The sequence below is a fragment of the Mustela nigripes genome, chromosome 1 (assembly GCF_022355385.1).
Source record: "Mustela nigripes isolate SB6536 chromosome 1, MUSNIG.SB6536, whole genome shotgun sequence".
Lineage (NCBI taxonomy): Eukaryota > Metazoa > Chordata > Mammalia > Carnivora > Mustelidae > Mustela > Mustela nigripes.
The window spans coordinates 34,231,783-34,248,487 of NC_081557.1; the positions used below are offsets into that span (position 1 = coordinate 34,231,783).

The 16,705-nt window shown below is 50.7% G+C and overlaps 1 protein-coding gene and 1 long non-coding RNA gene across 10 annotated transcripts in view; one reads left to right on the forward strand and one right to left on the reverse strand.

Annotated features, from left to right (window-relative positions):
• The window catches only part of LOC132022384 (uncharacterized), a 54,340-nt gene extending 54,053 nt beyond the window's left edge, over positions 1-287 (reverse strand). For both annotated transcript variants that reach the window (XR_009405584.1, XR_009405583.1), the window contains exon 1: positions 199-287. This is a non-coding gene — a long non-coding RNA (uncharacterized LOC132022384). The remainder of the gene's footprint in view (positions 1-198) is intronic.
• Positions 54-16,705, forward strand: part of ABCC8 (ATP binding cassette subfamily C member 8) — a 73,562-nt gene continuing 56,910 nt past the window's right edge. For 4 of the 8 annotated variants that reach the window (XM_059407608.1, XM_059407623.1, XM_059407612.1 and 1 more), the window contains exons 1-6: positions 54-301; positions 1,545-1,686; positions 6,216-6,337; positions 10,580-10,746; positions 12,428-12,670; positions 13,564-13,752. In XM_059407608.1, coding sequence (XP_059263591.1) covers positions 154-301; positions 1,545-1,686; positions 6,216-6,337; positions 10,580-10,746; positions 12,428-12,670; positions 13,564-13,752 — 1,011 coding nt within the window. In that variant the 5' untranslated portion in view covers positions 54-153. The remainder of the gene's footprint in view (positions 302-1,544; positions 1,687-6,215; positions 6,338-10,579; positions 10,747-12,427; positions 12,671-13,563; positions 13,753-16,705) is intronic. The other 4 variants (XM_059407618.1, XM_059407629.1, XM_059407632.1 and 1 more) reach the window with 2 other exon arrangements.

The following is a 16,705-nucleotide window of genomic DNA, read 5'->3' on the forward strand; positions in this document are numbered from 1 at the left end:
GGGGGGGGGGGGGGGGGGGGGGGGGGGGGGGGGGGGGCGGGGGCCTGACTGCCGGGCCCAGCGCCGAGCGGCGAGGGACAGAGGCGCGGGAGGCGCGTGGAGCCAGCCGCAGCCGGAGCCGGAGCCCGAGCCCGAGCCCGCGCCCGCGCCGCCATGCCCTTGGCCTTCTGCGGCAGCGAGAACCACTCGGCCGCCTACCGGGTGGACAAGGGCGTCCTCAACAACGGTTGCTTCGTGGATGCTCTCAACGTGGTGCCGCATGTCTTCCTGCTCTTCATCACTTTCCCCATCCTCTTCATCGGTGAGCGCGCGGGGAGCGGCGGAGGAAGGGAGGGCACAGGAGCGGAGGGAGGAGGAGGAGGAGGCGCCGCGCGCGGCACTGCTCTCTGCCCCCCTCCGAGCCGGCGACCGCCGCTCGCCTCCCTCCCGGAGTCCCCTCACTCGCACACCCGCCCATCCCCTCAACCCCGAAGGGCCCCTGAACCCACCAAACACAGCGGACTCTCCGGACCCAGGGAACCCCTAAGTATGCTACCACAGAGCCAGAGCTGAAATGGAGAACGGGAAAAGCAGAGGTTTTTGTAGGCGCTGGAAAGGTGGGGAGGGTCTCGGGCTGTACCCACAGTAGTGCTGGGTAGGGAGCCAGGACACCCTTCCCCCAAGGCACCCTCGCTGTCAGCCGCAGCTGGGCCCAAGGAGGAGAGCAGCCTGACCTCAGAAGCCAGGATGGAGGCCCCGCAAACCCCTGTGTTTCCCGGGGCTGAGCTGGACAGTGGTGAGCAGCTTCTGAGGCCCCCTGGGGGGTCCCACGGAGGGGGGCCCTGGGCAAGGAGAGGTGGGAGCGAGGGACTTGGTCCCCTTCCTCTGCTACCCTACCTGGGTCAGCATCCCTGCCTGGAAGCCCTCTGCAAAGTTGGGCGCTACTGTCAGGACCGTCCTGCAAGCCTCTTCAGTCTCACCTCTCTTTCAGACCTTGAATCTCCCAAGCTGGCTAGAGTTCTGTCAACTCCTATGGGTTCCCCGACCCTGCAAAACTTGTTAATTCACTCTAATTAAGAAAAAAAAAAAAGAAAGAATGAAAGAAAGAAAACACATTTTAAACGTCATATACAACTTTTGGGAAGAAAGGAAAGATTGTCACAAAATTAAAAAGGAAAGGGTGCTGCACAGGCAGAGAGGCTGGTAGTTATTGACAAAGACAAAGTCAGAACTTGGAAGGAAGCAAATGTAACATGATTATATGTGTATCAAAAATTGTACCAGCATTTACACTTCTGTTCTCAAACAAATGGTTCAGGGGCATGACGATTTGTCATATGCGAGTTCAGCACAGACAATGAGTACGTGCGAAGGTGAGCCTGCATGGATCCCGGCTTCGTGCTGGGACATTTAGGTCCTGTGTACCACGCCGGGCATTCTCATGCACAGGTGTACAAATGGATACCCTCCCCACTGAGGACCCCGTACCTGAGCACCCTCCTGGGGTGCAGGCACCCCCCTCCTGCCGTGCCAGGCGTCCCACCTCTTCCCGCCTCTGCTTGCAGGATGGGGCAGTCAGAGCTCCAAAGTACACATCCACCATAGCACGTGGCTCCACTTCCCTGGGCACAACCTGCGTTGGATCCTGACCTTCATGCTGCTCTTCGTCCTGGTGTGTGAAATCGCGGAGGGCATCCTGTCTGATGGGTGAGTGTTTCAGGAGAGGGCATCTATCCCTGAGTGCTTCCTGAAAGGCCAGGGGAGACCCCAGCTCACCGGCTTTCTCTGTGCCAGGTGCTGGACACAGGTGAGACCCAGGCCCTGGCCTCAGTGTAGCAGGGTAGAGGGAATAGGGATCTCATGCTAATACCCAGTGAAGCAGTCTTGCAGCCTATTAGAATGCCCCAACTCCTAGAGCTCCTTTCTTGGGAAGAATAAAGATCACTCTTGCCAAAGACATTTCCTTGGTTCCCAGTTGTTTTGAGGGTCCCAGATCCTCAGCCTGGGATGTGGGGTCCTCAAAGTCAGCATCCCCCACTGTCTCTCGCCTCATTCCCAAGGCTTCCCCTTACCTACCTTTCCTCCGGGCCTCACAGCACACTCTTCACATCCCTGCCACGACACAGATCATAGTGTATTTAAAGTTTATGTCTGTTTGCCAAACTGTCTCTCCCTGAGTGAGCAAGCCCTCAGAGTTGGGTTTAATTCATCTTTGTCGTCACGGCCCAAAGCACACAGCAAAGCTCCATAGACATTCACTGGCTCCGTAAGAGCCTAAGTGAAATCATGGTACAAGCAAGAATTCTGGGGGGAGGCAGGAAGGCAGGGCTGGTCATGTTCATGGTCGAGGGGGTTCCTGAGCTGAGTCTGAAGGGCTGACAAGGGTTCTGGCAGCAGGGGAGTCCAGAGAGGGAGGGCCAAGGAGGCAGGAGGGAGAAGGAATAAAGGCACAGGGAGGAAGCCGGTTGGGGTGGGAGCAGTGCGTGGGGGCTGGAGCATGAAACACAGGCAGGGGAGTGATGGGGGCTGGCACTTGGAGATAGGGTTGGGGCATCTCTAGGAGGGTTTCGAATGCTGGGCTGTGTCTGGGTTGGATTTTGTCAGCGGTTTGGAACAGAAGGGGCACGTGGTCAGCACAGCACGGTGGGGCGGGGGTGGGGGTGGTTATCCTGGGCAGACTGGAGGCAGGGAGAGGCTGGAGGTAGAAGGGACACTTAGGAGGTGATTGCTGTTGTCTAGGTGAGAGATAACTGCAGCGGAAATGGTTTGTCAGCAGTCGGGGTGCGGAGGAGGAGACGAAGCCGCCCTCTCACAGAGGAAGGCTCAGTGACTGCCTGGGTGAGAGGGTAGTGGAGGGTGGCCTACATTTGGCTCAAATATCAGAGGTCCCAGCACTCGGAACTGGAATCAGACTATGCCCAGATTCCCCTCCTGCCAGCTGGACAGCAGGGGGATGGGATCTCCCTGCCCAGACACCGTACCTCCCCCTCCCACTCCTCAGTGTCCCTGCGCGCTGGCTCCAGCAGTAATCTCTAGGGGCATCGGCTTGCCTTGGGGCTCCTCCTGCTTATCAAAGTCCCCCAGAACAGCAAGACCAGAATGCACACTGCCACTTAACTAGCAGTAACAAGTCCACTTCCCACCCCTCCACCCATCTAGACACCCCTTCCACAGCAGCACAAATGCTCAAAAGGAGAAGGATGCTTATGAGTTCTTAGACCAGAAATTCTCACTGGGTAATAATTAGCAGGGTGGCAGAGAGGAAAACACCCCCATCTGTGGAGAAGGTAGACCTGGGTCATCTGCTGGGCTTCTAGGACCTTGGACTCAGTTTTTCTGGGCCTTACTTCTCTACCTGTGAAATGATCATCATCATCCCTGCCTTGCCCACAACACAGGGCCATGGAGGATGAAATTAGAGCACAGACGGGGTGCAGACATGGAATGGCAGAGCCCTGGGCAGAGAGTACTTTTCCAGAATGTAGGAGACTGAAATGAATCAGGTCAGGGACTCCCTTCTGTCTGCAGTCAGCAGGCCCTCCTGTGGGGGGCTGCCTCTGTATCCCATACCTCCCCCAGCTCAGTGCAAACTGGCATTTCCTCCCCAGCAGGCAGGTTGGCCCTTGAACTGGACACTTGTCACCTGGTCTTTGTTGGTCTTCATCTGTGGGGACACAACCCTGGGCAGGCAAGCATAAGGAAGGGACATAAGAAGGGAGCAGACAGGAGAAGAAACCATAGCTCCTGCCCTCTGGCCCTCCCAGTCCACCCTGCCCTTGGTTTGCAGACCTACCTGGAAGTGTAGGGGCAGGAGGTAGTGGGGACTTCTTAAAGCAGTGGTCTTCAAACTCTAGTTTAGTTTAGGGTAAGCCTCATTTACCAGTTAATTAAGGCCTCTTAAAATTTGTAGGTTTTCCTCTCTTCCTTTGAGTATTATTTTTGTGTGATGCTCTGATTTTAGAACAACCAAAGCAGTGCAAGTTAGAGAAGAAACACTTTTTTTTTTTTAGCAATGTAACTAGAATGTTTTCCTAGATCACCATACACTAGAAAAAGCCCATACCTAAGACTTTTACCTAACTTCTAACCTAATTTCGTGTATGTTATTCAGTAAAGCAGCCAAAGGCTATTTTGTTAAGTCATGTCATGAAATATGTATTTCTACTCTGGTTATTCTTCATCTTATTTAATTATATCAAGTGTTTATCATGTCTACCTCCTATTGCAAAAAATGAATTTATTCAGACTTATGATATAACATTTAAGATGTCACTTAAAAATGTGCGAGGGAGTATAGAGCTTCTCAAAATCTTACTTCCAGGAGTACAAAGGCAGGAGTTTTCAAGATCCCTACACAGGGTATTGGCTGCCCTCAGTGACCCCATTAGTGACTGATTGCCTTGTACCTCCTGTAGAAGTCTTTTGCTGAGAATATCCACCAATTAAGGTTTAAAGAATATCAACATTTATGGACTCATCTAACAAGAATTTAGAGGTCCCCTCTCTAGTTGGTTTGGTGACTTAGTGACGTCAGCAGGGACCCAGCCTCTTCCCATCTTTGTGTGTGTCTGCCATATCTTTCCCCATGGTTGCAAGATGGCTGCCTAGTTCCAGGTGTCACTTAGGGAGGAAGGCAAGGGCAAAAGAGACATGCTCCCACATGCTTCTTCTTTATGCTGGATATCATCCTCTCCAGACTTTCCTTTGCATCTCACTGGCCAGAATTGAATTATATGGGCACCCTTAGACCAATCACTGGCAAAGGGGTGTGGCATTGCATGGCTGCTTGAGCCAATCACCATCATTCTCTAGGGCTGGGCACATTGCTGTTAGAAAAAAACCCTGTGGTTCTTTTAGCAAAGCAGCAGGGGAACATGTTATTTGATAAAGAATCCGTAGAACCTCTACATCTATATGCGAGTCCTACCAGACGACTTAGGGCCCCCACATGGCTCTCTTCATGTCCTCCCTCCTTCTCTGTTGAACTCTTGTTCATCCTTCTAAGGCCAGCCTCCTCTCTGAAGTTTTCCTTAGTTGTCTACCTGCTCCTTGTGCTCTCAGCCTTCAGTCTATCTGCAGTATCACTCCCCCCGGAAAGCAGTTAGCTCTGAGCATGGTTGCCCCTCCCTAATGTCAGCTTCTTGAGGGATGCTCAAGGGCAAGGAGGCTAGGCATCCTGGATAGAAGGAGCAGTGCAAGCGGGGGCATCACTGAGGCAGGAGATTGGAGGGAGCCTTCTGGGAGTGGAGGGGGGGTCCCAAAATGGCTTCAGCAGGAAGGGCAGACTATGCGATGCTGAGAAAGTGGCTTGAGGCCATATCACTGGATTCCTTTGGTCCCAGGCTGAGCAATGTGAGTTTTGCTTTCTGTAGGAGGGAGCCATGAAAGGGCACAGTCAGGCCACTTACGGGGAGATTCCTCACCAGGCGTGGGGAAGCCTGATGTCTGAGAGAACTCGTCCCTACAGATCTTGTTACCAGACTAGAGCCCCTACCCACCACAGAGGCCTCTGGGAGATACACTGGGGAGGGGATAAGCTGGTATTGGCCTCCATTACTATCCCCAGGGAAGAAACAAAAGCGATGACCTTGGGCTTGTTACTTAGCATCTCCATGGCTCCATTTCCCCAACTGTAAAATGAGGAGACTAAGAGTACCAGCTTCATGGTATTTCATGGAGATTAAGTGAGTTCGTATACATCATGTGCTTAGAACAGTGCCCGGCACGGGGTAAATGCTCAATAAATATTGACTACCAGTGTCGTTGTTACAGCATGCAGGGCAGGGTGCCAACGCTGACTTACACTGTTCATGGGAAGTGGGGCTGTCCCTGAGACAGTTGTGGTGGGTAGTCCTCTGTACCGCCCAGGGGACCCCAGGGACAGGAACCAAGCCTTGTTCACTCTCAGAGATTGGTTGGAGGCTCTGCAGCCATGCCCTCCAAGGCCAGCTTCCCCATGTTGGGTTCGGCAAGTATGAACCCAGGGAGAGAAGGCCATGAGTTCCAGAGTCTGGACACTGAGCCCTGATAGCATCATCGTATGGACTCCTGGACCCCTAACTAGTGGGCAGTTTTGGGGTATGTTTGGGCTGGGCAGAGCTGCCAATATAAGGAGCAGAGCCGTGCATATGAGCCTACTGTATGCTGAGCCCAAAGCGCAGGGCTGGGCTTCTCTACTGGGGCACTTGGCACATTTATCTCCAATCTCTCTCTCTCTCTCTCTCCCCCCATCTCAGGGTGACCGAATCCCGCCATCTCCACCTATACATGCCAGCTGGGATGGCGTTCATGGCCGCTGTCACGTCCGTGGTCTACTATCACAACATCGAGACCTCCAACTTCCCCAAGCTGCTGATAGGTAGGGGAGCAGGAGGGGTGGGAGAGGGATAGTTACCCTATTCCTTCCTCCAGATATTGTTTACTGAGCACTTACTATGTGTCAGGCGTTAGATAGCTAGGGGTTCAGAAATGGAGAAGATCCATTCCCTGCCTCCTGGTGGGAGGAGACCGGCAAGCTGAGATAGTGAATAAACAAATAGGTAGGAAAGATGTCATGAAGAAAATTAAGCCGGGTAAGGGTTTGAGAGTGATGGCAATATTGCGGTCTATCGAGGGTGGTCTGGAAAGATCTCTGGTAAGAGTGAGCATGCCTATATTTCAGGGAAGAATTTTCCATGCTTTGGAACGGCAAGTGTAAAGAAAGGCCTTCTGGTAGGGGCAAATTTGGCAAATAGGCCAGTGTAGGCAAAGCCAAGGAAGGGGAGGGATGATGGTAGGAGATGAAGTCAGGGACCAGGAGAGGAACAGGGAAGACTCTTGGGCTTTGGGTCTGAGTACCTGGGTAGTTGATGGTATTTATAATGCACATGATAAGGGAGCATGGGTCGGGGTTTGGGGAACTGGCAAGGGTGGGGGCAGGTTGGGACATGTTGAGTTTGAGACAACCAACTCAAGCATCAAGTGGGCAGTTAGAGAAATGAGTCAGGCATTCGGAAGAGGTCAGGACTGGAGATATACATTCAAGGGTCAGGGGCTTATAGGTGGCATCTAAAGCTTGAGCCTGACTGAGGTCACCTGGAGAGACAAGAGAAAGACCCCAGGACTGGAGCCTGCAGTTTGTGAACACTTAGAAAGATTCAAGAAGGAATGCCTGATTAGACCTGACATCATGTTGTTGGGATCCTGGGCAGAAACAATAGCAATGAATGTTGATATTTACTGAGCATGTACTGTGTGCCAGGCTTGGTGCTAAGCTCCTCAAAGGCCTTATCTCCCTTGGTTTCTCCACAATCTCCATCTTGGTATCGTTGCTATCCCCATTCTACAGATGTGGACACTGAGCTTAGAGAGGTGATAAGTAGCAACAGCCAACACTCATCTAACACTTGCTATGTGTCAGGCGTGCTCCTAAGCATTTTACGTCTCTTAACTCATTTAATCCTTACAACAACACTATGAGGTCAACACCACTATTACATCCCCTTTACGCAACAGGAAGTTGAGATCCAGAGGTTAAGTGATTTACACTAGTCTGCCCAACCAGTCAAGGGGCAGAGACAGGTTTCGATCCCAGGGCTCAGGCAGGCTCTTAACCACTTCTGAGACTGTGTGTCTAAGGGTCTTCAGACTGCTTGGGCCAAAGGTATAAATTTGGAGGTCTGCCTCTATGTTTGACTCCGTCTGCATGTCTAAGGTCAGGGCTGTACATCTGACTGTAGCCTGTGGTCAGACTGTGTATCATTAAGTCAGGCTATGATTTTTAGGAGTCATAACATCTAATTGACGTCTGGAGTCTGGAACACTCTGTGCTCGGCCAGACACAGCACGGTGGCATGGGCAGGTGGAGGGTATTTCCCCAACTAATCGCAGCTCTGCCTTCCCCGGTAAGGTGGGAGCCGGGTTCCACCAGGATCATCTGGGGATCCCCCTGCTTGGGTGACACTATGAAAGTGTGGCTGGGGAACTAGGGAGCAGCAAGTTGAGAGAGAGAGATGATAGGTACAGACATCAGAGAGCCTCCCTCTCCTGAAGCTTCTGAGGCAGCTCCTCCTCTGTAGAGAACCTCTTATTCACCCCAGGGCCTGACTGACCAGTGCCCCTAGAAACATCCTGTCTGGGCATCTGGCAAGTTCATGTTCTCATTCTCTGGAAAGTACGTAATGTTCTTTCTTTAAAGCACAAATTACCCCCATAGATGGACCATTCTTTCTCCAAAGAATAAGGACTAACTTCCTCCATACCCCTTTGTCAGAGCTGTGCTCTGCAGAGCCAGAAATTCTAGAACAGGTCAAAGCAGAGATGATGAATCCTATGAGCTGCAGGGATTAAGGCACCGAGAAGACTTCTGTCTGTCATAGTTCTGGAGTCACGCAGAAAGGTGTACCCTGATGTGTCTTACATTGTCCCACAAAATAACCTTGGTCCTGAGGTCCCAGATGAGATCAAGGAAATGTTTTGTGAAAAAGTCACATTTGAGCTGGGAACTGAAGGATAGTGGGGGACAAACTGGGAGAAGGGAGAGGAGAATGTTGCAGTCAGAAGGAACAGCATGAGCAAAGGCCCTGAGGCAGGAGAAGCCTATTAGGAAATCTGGAAGAAAAATTGGGTCTCTTCCACCTTTTGGCTATTGTGAATAATGCTGTTAGGGACATGAGTGCATGAGTTCATATTTGATCAGATTTATTTCTCCAGAAGCTAGACTGGAGGCAGACAAGAGGGAAAGTGGGGAATTCAAGGAGAGACAAGATGGCGGTCCCCAGGTGATAGGATGGTGACCCAGCTGGCCCAGGTGTTTAGGAAGTAAAGGAGACAGAACTTGGTAATAGGTGGGATGTGGAGAAGGGGAGGGAAGACACAGAGGTAAGGGGAATTCAGAGCCTGAACCTTGCCAGCAACCCCTATGTCATACTGCTGTCCTTTTCTGCTTTTCTCTCAGTCTTTTGGTGCTCTCATTCAAGCACTAAGCTTTGGCTGAGGACTGCTATGTCTGACACTGAGGAAATAACCCTGGGGCTTAGTCCGTCCACCACTAATTTCCTGTGTGACCTTGGACATGACACCTAGCCTCTGTGCATCTCATTTTCTCTACCTGGAGAGGAATAATAACCCCCTGCCTATGCCACAGAGTTGTTATGAACAGGAAATCAAACCACACCTGTTAGGATCCATGTGGGGCATATTTTCAGGTCGGCGGGCCCGTAGGTGACCCTCATGAAGACCAAAGAGGTTCTGACGCTGGGGTTCTGACACTTGAGTGTAGGTGTGAAGGTAGCATGATGGCCTCTAGCTGTGGGATCCTTGTGACCTGGGGACCACACCAAGCTGAGGGGAATATTGTCCCAGTCCTGGGCCAGAGGTGGGCAGCGCACAGAAAACAGATGCTTCTGCCCTCTCTCCTAATGCTCTCACCCAGGGACCCGAGACAGAGTGCATTCGTCCCTCCTTGGGCAAGTGCACACCTTGGCATAGTTCTTAACCCAGACCTAGGCTGGGGCAGACCCCAGCTTTGGTCTCCAAGAGACGCTGTGCATTCATGTACCGGGCCCACCTATGGATGGAGGGCAGGGTAAAAGGGTCTCCTCTGTGGTCCCACTAGAGAGGAGCTCTAGGGCATTCAGGCTGACCTCGTCTGCATATAGCTCTAGGGAGCGAGGGGGAAAGAGCTACCCACACTATCGTGTCTCCTAAAGGGGAGCTAGTTATCGCTGCTTTCTCCTGTTGCCAACGAGCAGTGGTTTAGCAGGTGGTGGTGGTGAGAATTTGGAGATTAGTTTCTGACGTTTATGGTCCCAGGTGTGAAATCTGGAGACAATAACAGTATTAACAGCTGATGTCCAAAGAGCACCCACTGTGTGCCAAATGCTTTCCATACATTCCTCATAACAACTTTTGAGGGAGTACTATTATTATCCCCATTTTATGGGTGAAGAGACTGAGGCCAGGTTGGGTTAAAGGACGTATGCACAGTCACACAGCTGTTGAAGTACAGGATCTGAGCCCGGGTATATCTGGCTGCAGGGCCCAGCTCTAACCACTAGACACACTATGCACACAGAACTGTGACTGACTTGTTTGTACTCCCAGCCCCTTGGGCTCCGTGAGGAGCATCGTCATGCTGTTGTGGGCTCTGGCCTGGGCACACTCAAGCTTGCAGGGAGCTTGGGCAGGTCACACCCTCTTTGGGGTCCCAGTTGTCTCATCTATAAAATGAAAGAGCAGATTGAAGAACCTTTAAGATCGTTCCACCTTAGAAATCCCACAAGCAAACCATTACAGGATGGAGCCACCAGCCATGGGCACCGGGGCAGCCCAGCCTGGTTCTACCACTTGTCTGGGCAGGTCCCTGAGCCTGGCTTCCTTTGTCTGTCCAGTCGGGGAGTTGGCAGCTCTCCCCTCACGAGGTGATTGTGAGGAATAAGTGAGATAGTACTTTAAGTGCTCACATGGCACAGCACCCACAACTTAGTAAACCAAGAAAATAATGTATTAATCACTGTGAAGATAAATTTGGCAGACTTACAAAACAGCTTGACTTACCAGATTGTTAACATTTTGAGCGTACCCATCTTGAACAGTTTAATGCATGTGCTCTTGCCCGCAGCCCTGCTGATCTACTGGACCTTGGCCTTCATCACCAAGACCATCAAGTTCGTCAAGTTCTATGACCACTCCATCAGCTTCTCACAGCTGCGGTTCTGCCTCACTGGGCTGCTGGTGGTCCTCTATGGGATGCTGCTCCTGGTGGAGGTCAATGTCATCAGGGTGAGGGTAAGTGGGCCACTGCGGGGCCACCCCAACACCCACCTCAGCATACACGGGGGCCAGGGTGGTACTTCCGATCAGTGTCCTGTCCCTGGGTGTGGGGCCCCCAGCCTGCTTCTTAGCTGAGCCCTAGAAGGAGCCAGCCTCTTTTAGCAGGCCCCAAATGGGAGTTGAGACCCGTGGGAGAGGTTCAAGAGGAATATTCCTTCTGGTCTAGCTGCCCTCTACCCCAAGCTCCTAGAGCTAATGGAAATGACAGGAAGTGTTAGGCAAGGTTGAAAGATTCTAGGTTTAATCCCATAGAGAGGGAAAAGGGCTTTGAGTGCTGGCCTTTCTGAGCTCTGCTCTTATTGTTGTTGTTATTGTCTTGGGGGAGGGGAGTTATTTTAATGTGTTCATATAATTACTCATATACCTGAATGACTGAATGTGGCTGCTTACGTGTGTTTTGTCTTGTTGCATTATCATTTTTGTTTACCCCCTTTTCATCTCTCCCCATCCCTATTCTACACTCCCCAGGCATTTCCTTCCCCAGGTAACCCCGATTAGCAACCTCATATGTACCCTTCCACTCTTGGTTTTATTAATAGAATACCATATGTTTGTATCTATTTAAGGTTCTTTTTTCTCAACACATGTAAGAGTAAAGGTTTCTCCTCTCAGTATTAATTTTATAACAGTCGGATCATATTATACACAGTTTCTACATCTTGTTTTTCTCACCCAGCAGATATCTCTTAGGACTCCCTTCAAGTCTGGTACGGCTAATTTAGTTTTCTTAATGGCTGCATAATATTCCATCATGTAGATGAGCAATAATTTCTTCAGCCGTTACCCAATTGATGGGCCTTCAGTTCACTGCCAAGTTTCTGCCTTCACAAATTATGGTGTATTAAACAGATTTATATCTTTATGTATCAGTGCTTTTATTTTTGTGGGAGAGATTCCAAGGAGTGGAGTTGCTAGTTCAAGTGAACTGTGTGTTTTAAATTTCAATCAGTGTTGCAGATCGCCTTCCAGAAAGACTATAATCTACCAGCAATGAATAAGAAAACCCTCTCCCTGCCTCCAGTGAGCAATGGGCCAGCCCCATTTGGGTGATGAGTATGAAGTACTACTTGAATTTGCATTTCTCTGACACCCCTGCTTTAGTTGGTGATGTACAGGGCACAAAGGCCAACTAACTACATTCCCTGCCTCATCTGACCCTCACAGCACCCCAGGGATGCAACTACCACCCACTTTTTAGACAAAGAAACATTTTAAATGAGAATTTGTCCAAAGACACCTGGCTAGTAAGTGGAGGAGGCAGGATTTGAGCCAAGGTTTGCATGACTGCATGTTCTGCAAACCCAGCATGAAACATGTTCATGTCCTCAGATCTGGGATCCATGGGATGGTATCTGGAGATTTCTGCTCTTCCCCAAGCCAACTTCAACTCAACCCAACCCAAATCAAGGGGATTCAGGGTAGACCTCAAGGAAGAGTTACAAGTTAGGAGGCCCCTGGCCCTGGTAGCCAACAGGTGTGGAGTGATCCTTCTCCTGCGAATAAGCAAGAGATGGCTCCATATGTTAGATGTCAGGGTCAAGGATGGTATGTCACAACCCCAGGTCTTTTCTGGGGCAAAGTGGAGAGGGGTGAGAAGTTGCATTTACCTGTCCCTGGTGACCCATGTGCCCCACAGAGATATATCTTCTTCAAGTCACCAAGGGAGGTGAAGCCCCCTGAGGACCTACAGGACTTGGGGGTACGCTTCCTGCAGCCCTTCGTGAACCTGCTGTCCAAAGGCACCTACTGGTGGATGAATGCTTTTATCAAGACTGCTCATAAGAAGCCCATTGATCTCCGAGCCATTGGGAAGCTGCCCATTGCCATGAGGGCCCTCACCAACTACCGGCGGCTCTGTGAGGCCTTCGACACCCAAGCGGTCAGTGGGGACCCTGCCACACCATCCATTCCCCTCCCTCCAGGTTAGAGTTGGGGACATACTGATGGAGACCTCAGAAGACATCAGGTCAAACCCCCAGTAGGGCCCACTGAGGGGAAGAGGCTTGCCCTAAGTCACACAGTGAATCAGGACAAGTCCAGAAGATTCATAGGACAGTCACAGCTGAAACAGCCCTTACAGTTTAGGTCATCTGAACAAACACCCTTATTGTCCAGATGGGGAAACTGAGGCCTCAAGAAGGGAAGTGACCCCACTGAATTCCCTCATATCCTATGTTCTTCCTTCTAGAGCTCAGTGACTAGAAAGGTGGGAATTTTCAACTATTTTAAAGGGTGGGATTTAGTGGCCCAATACTTCCAAGAGTTCTAGAAGCTGAACAAGGCCGGGGTCTCCCTAACTCACTGCCATGGAAATGGAGGCCCCAAGAAAGGCCGTGACCTGCCCAGAGCTGGGCAACAGCTGATAGGTGGCAGAGCCAGTCTCCTAATGCCCAGGCCCATGTTCCTTCACTGCCTCTGCACTAGCACGGTGGGGAGACATGAGGCAGACGCAGTCACAGGTGGTGATGAATAAGCGGGCCATGTGCCACTTCTTCATTGCAGTGCTGTGCTCATCACATCATCCTGACCAGCTGTGTGACCTTGATGGTGAACCTGGCCTCAGTTTCCCCATCTGGACCATGCTCATGTTGAACCGGCCTACCTAACTGTGCACTTGGTGACTCAGTGATTTCCTGGGGTTCACTTGTTTGCAACAAGTGTGGTCACTGGGTTTCCCCAGGCAGCAGGAGCCAGGGACTTCCTGGGAGGCTGGGCCCGGCGGTGAACGGGCCCTTGGCCGCTCTGACCTGGCCATGGGTTCTCTCTGGGCAGCAGAAGGACTCGCAGAGCACGCAGGGGGCCCGAGCCATCTGGCAGGCTCTCTGCCACGCCTTTGGAAGACGCCTGGTCCTGAGCAGCACTTTTCGCATCTTGGCCGACCTTCTGGGATTCGCCGGGCCACTGTGCATCTTCGGGATCGTGGACCACCTTGGGAAGGAGAACAGCGTCTCCCAGCCCAAGGTAGGCCACCCCAAGGGGAGAGCAGAGCACCCTTGGGGAGATTTTTCCCTTGTACACGAGAATGGGCAAGAGGTCAACTGGCTGCCCTGAGTCAGCTCCCCACACTCGCACAAATCCCTTGGCGATATCTCCTTCTAGAAGATGCTCTGCATCCGGTTAACAGAAATGCCAGGAGGCAAGCTGGTGCCCCAGCAAGACTTATGGCTCCCTGCTCTCCTCACCATGCCATCACTGCCATGACTTCTCTCCCAGGCATTAGTCGTTCAGAAAGTTGTAGGACGTGCATTCGTTTACCAGCGCCTAGGGCTTCTCGGATTTACTGGCTATATTGTCTTTCGTTTACATCATCCTTATGGACTCAGACAACTTCTCACGATCTGTCTTATGCAGTTCTGCATATTCTGGCATCCAAAGTCCCACAGGTGCTTCTTGGAGGCTGCTGTCAGGGGTGAGGGGCAAGGGGACCCTCCATGGGTTTCTTCCCCCAGTTTCAGATTTCACTCAAAGCTGCCCCAGTTTTATGAATATATTGGACTCTTCCATTAAAAATTCTTTGACAAAAGGATTCCATGGCTTAAAATCACTTGACTCATTGGACTAGATAATCTCTAATGGCCTTTGCTGCTTTAAGATGCTCCAGACTGAAATCTGTTGGACCAAAGAGGCAGTAACCTTTCTGGGGGTTTCTCTTCCCTGCTTGGGGCCGTAGCCTGCACTCTGGGGTTGGGGGCTGGGGACTTAATTCCTTCATCTGTTTTTTTGCTGCCACTTAGATTTAGCTGGTCACAAAATGGAAAACTCACCTCTAACAAGACTTGGAGTTTTATTTTCCCAGCGGGAATATCATTACCAACTTTTAACCACACACAGTCCAAAAATGTTGCTGAGAATTGCTGATTGGGGATCGTAATGATTCATGACACTCCCTTGCATCCTGCTATTCATCTTATTGGCTCTAGGACCACAGAGAGCATTTAACCCTGAGGAGGTTTATATTAATTTTTCCCAGGGGAATAATTAACTGAGGACTTTTGGTCAGGAATATGAGGCACACCAAGTCTATTTGTCTGATTTATTCAGCAAACATCCATTGAACCCTACTGTGTGCCAGGCCTGGGTTGGGCTTTGGTAATCCAGAGGCCATGGCGATGATGGGCCTATTAACTACAATAACAGCCACGTGCTGACCATTAATGCATGCCTGGCTGCTTGTGGGAGTTACTGAGATGCTGTCTCCTTTCATGCCTAGCACAGCCTTTTAGGGTCAGTCCTTTTATTTTATTTATTTATTTATTTATTTATTTGGTAATAGTTATTGGGATATTATTCACATACCATACAACTCATGAGGTAGGTATTTTATCCCCATTTTAGAGATGAGGGACTTGAGGCACAGAGAGGTTCAGTAACTTTCCCTAGGGCTTTTCAGCTGTTGTGTGACAGACTCGGGATCTGAATCCAAGTCTCTTCCATTCCAGAGTGTGGGCGCTTAGAACTGTCGTGCTAAATTGACTTACTATTATCAAGCCATAGCTTCTGGCTCCAAGGATTGTGAAATCCAATGGAAGAGAGAAATCTAAATAAAAGATTTTTCGACTTTGTGTTCAACACTGCTCTTAGAGGGTATATATAGGGAACTGTGGGAAGAGGGAGTGACTAACTCAGCCAATGGTCATGGACAGCTTCATAAAGGGCCAAGTACTGGCATGGGGTCTTCACATAGGAGTAAGAGTTAGCCAGGCTCAGACGGGCAGACTTCTAGTTCAACAGGAACATGAGGATTCTTCTTGCTTATTTAGACCTTGGTGGCTTTTGAGGCCTTTCTAGCTTTCAAGCCTCTGAACTGTACTTGGACCAAAAAGAGATAGGAAAGGGCAAGTTCTCTTGTCTACAAGAGTGTCACCTTCAGTTCTAGTCTGACTGTAAAGGACTCCAGAATATTCTACATGGACAATCCCACAGCAGCAAGACCCCACTGTTACTCTGAGGAAGGAAGCGGCACTAGTCAGAGCCCTTCTCAGCTTGTTCATGTCATTGTCTTCTTCCTATGGTTCCCAAAACGCTGGTGGGGTTCTCCTAGAGAGAACTCTGAGGCACGATGCGCCACAGAGGCCGGGAGAACAACACTTCGAATTGTGGTTCATCTGAACGTCTCTCTTTTTTTTCCCTCTTTATTTATATACCAACCCTGGGATTTATTGCCCTCTCAATGGAATGCTCTTGTCCAGGTTCTTTGTCAGTCCATAAATCCCCAAGATAGATGGCCCTTCCCTCGGAGGCAGCAGGCCTTATCAGATCTAATATTTGTTTCCTGCAGCCCAAACGCAATCAGCAAATTACAGACATCGAAATGAGAGATGAAAATAAATATAAGTCTCCAGTGTCAGCAACAGAGAATCCTCAGTCGTGTGGTTGCCTGCCATATGGCTTAATTCTCATTTAGGCTTCTGGCTCCAGAAAATGGGGAAAGGAGTCATTTACTGAGGTCATCTGGTTCATCCCCCTGCCTCCCAGCAGCTCCCACCCAAAGAGACAGGTGCCGTTCTGGTGTTTATGAACCTACAAGAAAGCTCTCCATGCACAACCCTTTCTGTGAGAAGGCCCTTCTTTTGGCTCAGCCTCCTTCGGTGCTGTGGCAGGCTGCACAGTGGGGCACCGTTGTTTACTTCACTGTCAGTAGCCGTCCTGTCCTCTGTTCCCTTTCCAGGACACTCACAGTTGGCAAGAATCACACTGCCCTTGGCATCTGCAAGGACAAACATTATTTCTTCTTTAATTCCACGCTCCTGTCCCCTCTGCCACTCTCCAGGGAAAGCTGGGGCCCAGGCTGGGAGCAGCCCACGACCTCTGTTCTCCAGCCCCCTCTCCTGCCTAACCCCTACCCACAATCTGTCACTTGCCAGGGCTGTCAGTGATCTGGCTGCAGGGCCAGGGAGCTGGGTTCATAAAGAGC